This window comes from Arachis hypogaea, chromosome 15 (assembly GCF_003086295.3).
Source record: "Arachis hypogaea cultivar Tifrunner chromosome 15, arahy.Tifrunner.gnm2.J5K5, whole genome shotgun sequence".
NCBI classification, from domain to species: domain Eukaryota; kingdom Viridiplantae; phylum Streptophyta; class Magnoliopsida; order Fabales; family Fabaceae; genus Arachis; species Arachis hypogaea.
The window spans coordinates 9,526,797-9,534,330 of NC_092050.1; the positions used below are offsets into that span (position 1 = coordinate 9,526,797).

At 35.1% G+C, this 7,534-nt stretch overlaps 2 protein-coding genes across 2 annotated transcripts; one reads left to right on the top strand and one right to left on the bottom strand.

Annotated features, from left to right (window-relative positions):
* Positions 1–2,353: 2,353 nt before the first annotated feature.
* LOC112748851 (uncharacterized) lies at positions 2,354–7,248 on the bottom strand. The gene is made up of 12 exons (XM_025797093.3): positions 6,552–7,248; positions 6,377–6,458; positions 6,170–6,236; positions 5,858–5,923; positions 5,566–5,682; positions 4,955–5,383; positions 4,291–4,694; positions 4,089–4,188; positions 3,916–3,975; positions 3,730–3,816; positions 3,471–3,599; positions 2,354–3,370 (listed from the first exon to the last, which is right to left on the bottom strand). Exons 2-12 carry the CDS (start codon positions 6,448–6,450, stop codon positions 3,068–3,070), a joined length of 1,836 nt encoding a protein of 611 aa, XP_025652878.1. The 5' UTR covers positions 6,451–6,458; positions 6,552–7,248; the 3' UTR covers positions 2,354–3,067.
* Positions 2,356–2,859, top strand: LOC112748852 (STS14 protein). The gene has a single exon (XM_025797094.3). It carries the CDS (start codon positions 2,356–2,358, stop codon positions 2,857–2,859), a length of 504 nt encoding a protein of 167 aa, XP_025652879.1.
* Positions 7,249–7,534: the final 286 nt, after the last annotated feature.

Sequence of the window (7,534 nt, forward strand, 5' to 3'; positions counted from 1 at the left end):
ATTATTAGAGCATTCTAAAGTCTGCATGAAAGGCATATCATTCTGAATAATGAAAGGAAGTTGGTTGCACACAGTTGAAGACATGAATAAGTGATTTCCAAAAGAAGGCTGGTCTAGTAATATGGTAAAATAATTAATTAGGGGGTTGCATTTGACATGGAAGGGGTTCATTACTTGAAGGCACATATGGCATATATGGGCCACCATCACTTAATGGTGATGCATGCCAAGTTGATTCGACATTGATGTCATTGCCAAAAAAAGTTCTTATTCTCCAATAAAGATTTAAACCACACTTTATAATTAAAAATTATGTGCATGTTGTGGTCTATTACTTGATCAATAAAGAATTCGTCACGATTAACAAATTTCACTTTAAGGCAACCACTATGGTAGAGATGACATCTCTCTAAGAGCTGTTTATAATCTTGAACTATGAAAGTAGCGAGATCCTTTTTTGAATTGTTATTTGCATGACATTAGCATTAGCATCTATGAACACCAAATAGTTGGATATAACGTTACTAAAACTCCTATAGAACAATGCAGGATCTCTCCAACTTCTTAAATTTATAGGATGAAATACATAAAATATAATAATATTAAAAGTAAATCACAGTGACACAAAATAAATTGAAAGATAAATTATAAAATAGAAAAGAATTACAAGCGTAATGTGATATGAAATTACCTTTTCGATAAAGAACCCTACTTTCACTATCATTACCATAACCATGTTTATTTAATACATGTTTTTTAATTATTATATAAAACTTTAAAAATCAGTTAATGAACAATCCTATTGGCTATTGCCTTCTATTATTACTAGAATTCTAATATAGTGAAAACTCGTGTGTAGAGTAATGCAGTTAATTTTATGTGAAGTTGATAATTAAAATTTAAAGAGTTATTAGATAGAAGTGTTTAAAATGTCTATTTTTTAAAGATGTTTTTTAGTAATCAAAATTTAATACATATAATTAATTAAACCGTATTATTTTTGTCAAAATTAGGCTAGTTAAATTAATTTGACCGAAAAAATAATGAATCAAATCTTAAACTAGTCTACATTAATATTATTTTTTATAAAAAATAACTACAATACCTTTATTATAGAAAATGACTAAAATATTTCTATTATATACATTAATTTTGAGAATTCTAAATTCTAGTCTTATATTAATTTAGACCAATTTAAAATTTAATTCACTATTTTTTCGATTAAATTAATTTGTCAGACTTAATTTTGACAAAAATAACGCGATTTTATCGATTATATATATTAAATTTTAATTAATAAAAAATATCTTTAAAAAATATTTTAAATATCTTTATCTATATAATTTCTTAAAAATTATTAAATAATTTAACGAATTAAATTATCATTCAACCGTCTATTAACTTTACAATAATGCTAGGAATCAAGAGGGTACCAGGCAAAAACTAGCCAAATGCTTCTGAATGAATTCAAAATCTCTACGTGAATGGTGCTTGTACTAGGCATTATGATGTTTCTTCTAAGTATTAGAATGTTTCTTTTTCATACTAAATGGATGTTCTTTTATATATTTTATAAATTTCTTTATATACTAAGAATCGGGATTGTTGGAAGTTCCATGATCCCACCCTTATTTCTCCAATATATCATTCAGAATTTTAATTTGGAGTGAGAAGCAATTAATATAAAATATTATAAATTAAAAACAAATAAAATTAATTAAATATATTTATAAATTAGTTAAGTTGTTTATTTTTTGCTGATCACCTCTTGGTTTTGTATACTTTTCCTTAACAAATGACTATTTGTACTTATAAAAGATGAAAACGCTAACATATGTAGCTATACTAGATCAAAATTAAACTTGTACCCACGCAAGATGTCCTTCGTGTGACGAAAGTACGCCACGTGGCACTCCAACCCTCTAAAGACAGGGTACTTTTGTCACATGGAGGTATCTTGCGTGGGTACAAGTTTAGTTTCGATTTAGTGTGAATATATATGTCAGCGTTTTCATCTTTTATGGGTACAAATAGTCATTTATTTCTTTAAAATTAGTACGAGTTTCTACCTTATAGATTCTAGTAAAATTAGATGTACCGTAAGTAAATACTAGAAAAGCCAAGTAAATAAAAGATTGAATTGGTGGATGGATCCATAAATGATAGAGCAATACAGCTTGCAGTAACAGTAATGTCAATGTCTTCCAGTCAAAGGCTGCGGTTCACCCTCCAATGCCTTCTTGCACCGCACCATGTTTAAGGGCAACACGGTAAATCCACACCTTCATCTCTATCCGCACCTTAAGAAGAAACTTCCTTTCACCTACACACACTTCTCTGCATCCTAAATTCAAAATGCAGCGTTCTACTCTGTTCTCGCTTCTTCTTCTTCTTGCCATGTTCCTTCTCGTAAGCGAAGGAGCAACGACACCGCCAGCGAAGGAGTACTTAGACGCACACAACGAAGCAAGAGCCGCAGTGGGAGTTCAACCTCTCAGCTGGAGCGACAAGCTGGCCAACGCCACCAGCCTAATGGTGCGCTACCAGAGGAACAACATGGCCTGCCAGTTCGCCAACTTAACGGCCAGCAAGTACGGCGGCAACCAGCTCTGGTCAGGATCTGCGGCCGGCGTGGCCCCACGCACGGCGGTGGAGGAGTGGGTGAAGGAGAAAGAATTCTACAACCACAGCAGCAATACGTGCGTGTCGAACCACGAGTGCGGCGTTTACACGCAGGTGGTATGGAGGAACACGGTGCAGCTTGGTTGCTCCCAAGCCATTTGCGTGAAGGACAAAGCTAGCTTGACCATTTGTTTCTATGACCCCCCTGGAAATGTCATTGGAGAGTCTCCTTACTGATCCTCGTGTATTCTCAATTCCCAAATAAAAATCAATTTCGTTTTCTCTTTCTTTTTATGAGGAATTAGCGAGTGCATGCACTTCATATAAATGGCAACATATTATCATTATTTACTCACACCCTTCACTGCTACTTTGTACAAAAAGAATTACATTACATAGAGTAAACACATTAACAAGTAACATTGCCAAATTGCCAAATAAGTAATCATTTGAGCATGTCCTTAGATATGAGATATCGAAAATTGAAGTTATGTGGAATCCATTCTATGCATTTTCGTGATTTCACCACCTGCCATTTCTTCACACTCTTTCTAAGGGATTCTGGCAAAGAATCTTGGATCATCTCCATAACCTGACTTGGGCATAGTTCTAAGTCCTTGGTGAATGACTCAACAAGCTTTGGTAGTAGTAATTTTTTATCCTTCCGTACCCCAAATGTAGCTCGAATGTACTCATCCTTTGCTGCTTCTAGCTCTTGAATCACCCTCTTCGCTGTATATACACGTACCTGCCATGAATATAAATATTGGATTAGCATTTAATTATCGAAAATGGGGTTGCTATGTAAATAAATTGCACAGGTTCACAGCTAAGAAGTGGTTGAATACCGCTGGATCAGAATGGTTCCCTGAACAGAGTGCAAAGTGTGAAAGAGGCTCAGGATGCTCCATCGCATATCCTAATCTTCCATCTGCACTTCTGAATTTGCTCTTTTGAGAAAAGAACAAACGTAGCCACTGCAGGAACAAACAAGTTTTAAGAAGCACCATTTTAATCACTAGTACTATATTGGATTAACAACTATAATTCATATGTTCTACTTCTACATGTTCTATCGTATTAATAGGTTAGGATCATAGGGTGAACCTGTCCAGGACGAGAAATCCGGCATCCGAGTATAATGTTTTGTATTGTGTCTGCAGTAACAGTGTAGCCACCAACATTATATGCAGCCTGCAAAGGCCAATCAAGCAGAGAAGGTTATGTTATGAGTTTCATCCTTCAATGACTGACTATAAAAGATGCTACTAGCCTACTAACTTCACTATTTACCTTGAGAAGAAGAAAAGCTCTTTTCACATTGTTTTGTGGAATTCCATAAGCCAAAAATGCCTATTAAATACCAATGAACACATTATAAACCAGCAAATCAAAGGGAACAAATGTGTGAAGAGTATACAAGAAAGCAAGAGTTTTATCTTTTTGAGGATAATTATTATTATTACATGCATCACCAAAGCATTGTGTACATTGATCCAGAAAGCTAGCTTCTCTTCATGTTTCAACTTCCCAGGATTTACTTCTTCTAATCGACTAATAAGTGACCTGAAACAACATTAAAAATTAAGGGGCATGAAAAAATAAGTTAATGAACTATGTACTATCTTCATTATTCATTAACTTAGTTGGATATTTTAATAAGCTCACCTGAAATGCTGGAGCAACTTATCAGCATCGCCTGATTTATGAATTTCTCTATAAATCCATGTTACTTCAACCATGGTGCTGTAAGGTCCACTGAACTCCTTGAGTCCTTCAACATGGAATGGATTGTCTAACCGAGCATCGAAGGAGGAATTGTTCCTGAACCTTGGACTCCACATGTCACCTTGATCTCCAATGGAGAAGGCACTGGTTGAGGACAAGGATGAAGTGGGAGACAAAAGGCCGGGATGCAATGATGGAGGGTCTGCAAGCTTGCAATATATAGCTGATATGCATTTGATCATGTCCTCGGAAAGTTTGTTAGGTGTCTCTAGAACATGATCGGATATTCGCGTACCCAGATGTTCTGCCAGACTAACTATATTTGGTGGATTGCTTTGGCCATACTGTATAAATTTACAAACAACTCAAAGTCAAAATCCAAAGGCTTCCACTCCATCAATATTGTCATGTTTTTTCTTTGAAAACAATGTGAGAGTTTAGAATAATCAAGACAGTGTTCTACCAAGTTGATGATCAAGGTGGCAAGCTGGATATGAAAGTTTCTCAGGAAAGAAAATACAGAAATATTGTGTCTTTTGTCCCTATATCTATTGTCCTAGTTTTGTGACAAAAACAGTTTGCATATTCTTGAGACTAGATTTACCTCCATCATGGACAATGGTTGAGAATGACAGGCACGGGGTGGTTTAGTTAAAGGTTCTGATGGTGGAGAAGATCTTGTAAATGCTGAATAATGCGACAATGAAGAATGGCAACGGTAAACTCCAGAGTACATATGCATGTCTTCTGGAAGATTTCCTTTGGATTCTTTTCCCCGAGTCTGAGGCTCATGACTATTATTTGATTGTACTGCAGAGCATTCTGTTTTGGTTAAGACTTGAGGCTTAGAAACTTGAGTGAGCCGAGGTTGCGGCGTTGCTTGAGGAAGCTTCACAGTCTCCTCCTTGGTGGAAGGAGAGACAGAAGATAAGTGTTGCTCAAAAGCTTTACGGTATAAAGAGAGAAGATGTTGCTCCAAATACACAACTTCCAACTCTAACACTGCAATCTCCTTGATTAACTCTGTGGCTGGCTGGAGTTACAATATAACATTGTAAACAAGAGTTTTGATAAACAGAAAGAAAACAAAGACACAAAACTCATATACACTTGTAAGGTCAATGTTCTTAATAGCATAACATTACATGTAACATAATTCCATTAATCATTCATAGCTATAGATAATATGATTAAGAGAAACAAAGAGAAATCTACCTTGGACATGGTATTATCATTTGGATTAACAAGAGATGAAGGCCTGTATCCAAGTGCCTTTTCTAGGGTGCATCTAACTTCAAATTGGTCTTGTAATCTTCTCTCTAGTTGTAGAATCTACACAGAAATAGACAGAGTAAATAAGACAGAAATATTCTGAGTAGTCACTAGAAAAAAGCTGAACTGAAGCATGATGAAGTGATCATGGCTAAATGGGCTATATAGTGCAGTAAAAAGGTAAAGTCATGAGTCATGAGCCATGACCAATAACAATTATGGTATTGTATTGTACCTCTTGCTTGAGAGTAGTGTGGACTTCATTTCTAGCTTTAGTGCATTCTGTGAGGTAACCCATATCCTGTAACCAAATCAAACCCATACTTGTTAAGAGTCACAAAAGTCCTGCTACTCAAACAGAATTTGTTGTATGTGGGGGACTATATCCAATGATGTCACGGATCATTAATGTCTCAACAAAATGCAAACAGATTAACTAACTCTCTATCTCAAATCATATATACCATTTACACAATTCAATTCTATGTAAAAAATGAAAAAGAAAACAAAAAATTGTTATTTCAGCATCATGAACGGTTCACTATACCAGCTTCATTGAGTCTAATGCCTCAAGTTGATTATCATGTTCCTCCACTCCTTTCTTAACAGGAAGACTGTCACGTAGAAACAGAAAACACATTAAAAAATAGAAACAAGTTGTCATGTGTAAACATTTACAAGTATGTGAAGAACACCAATCCATGCAACAAACAATAGAAGCGAAAAATTGAAGCATATGAAACAGAAGGTATACCTCTTTGAACGCTTGTGTCTTGAAGTGAATCTCAGCCCAAGAATTTTGTTTTCTCCACTTCTCTCAATCCCCATATCTAAAACTGAAAGCCACCCAAATCAAGAGTTATTCACATAAACAACAAAATCAACGGTGGATAAAAAAAAGCAATAGAGAGTCACTGGAAACATCATACCAAGGAACTTAACAATCAAGAACTCTCAACAAACTTCCCAAATGGATTCTAAATCGGCCAAATGAGTTGCCAGAGACCATTAAATAGATTCTAAACTGCCAAGACTTCACATGCGACTTTGCATTTCAGCATAGTTCAGTTTCCTTCCAGGAAGTAACCACAAAGTGATGATGATCACTTGCTGCTAGCATAATCTTCCGGGACATAAGAGATATATCTTTTCATAAAAACCATGGATGTAAGGGAGATAAACAAAAGAATTTCCCTTTTGACCACTGAACCTTGTCGTTGAAGAGTGAAGAGTTGTGACACTGCTAGTGCTGTGCTGCCACAACTACAAGCCTTTGTAAAGGGTGGCCTTTTTGCATTGCATTAAAAGGAGAGTGTCCCTTTAATTGAAGAATGAAGTCCTCTTTTTAGCTTTAATAGAATAATAATAACTTTGACAATGGTGAATGAACGAGGGGAAAAAGATGTCAAAGCTTCAAAAAGTTGCCAAAATCTCAGTCTAACTCTATCAAACTCTACAGAGATCCAAGGTATGAGAGGCTCAACTGTTTAGAGTTGACTGTTAAGTAAGTGCAGACTCAACATATAAACAAAGATAAAGATGCATATTCATTATTTATTCTATTACTATACTATATGATAATAAGTTATAATAATAAATTAGTGTGTACAGAATGAATAGAAAAACAAATAAGTCAGCAAATCACAATTGGTAATATAGCAGGCCATATTTTCAACATTCTATTCTCTTGTTGGAAAGCAAGTGGGAGTTGGTGACCGTCCGTCCACCATTTTGTCTCATTTTGCATCCATCCCTTAATTTAATCGTAATATTAGCAATTAGGCCAATTGATTTGATGGAACCACAACCAAGACAAAATATAATGTGGGACAAAATTCAGATAGTAGTTCACTTTTAGTTGAAAAAGATACACTATGATTGTAGTAACGGGGTAGCATTTATTTTTTAGTTA

Coding starts and splice junctions, on each gene's coding strand:
- LOC112748851 (XM_025797093.3), bottom strand. CDS start 6,450: ATGGGGATTGAGAGAAGTGGAGAAAACAAAATTCTTGGGCTGAGATTC. Junction 5,683..5,857: donor ACACTACTCTCAAGCAAGAG/GTACAATACAAT, acceptor ATTTCTGTGTAG/ATTCTACAACTAGAGAGAAG. Junction 3,371..3,470: donor GGAACCATTCTGATCCAGCG/GTATTCAACCAC, acceptor TATTCATGGCAG/GTACGTGTATATACAGCGAA.
- LOC112748852 (XM_025797094.3), top strand. CDS start 2,356: ATGCAGCGTTCTACTCTGTTCTCGCTTCTTCTTCTTCTTGCCATGTTC.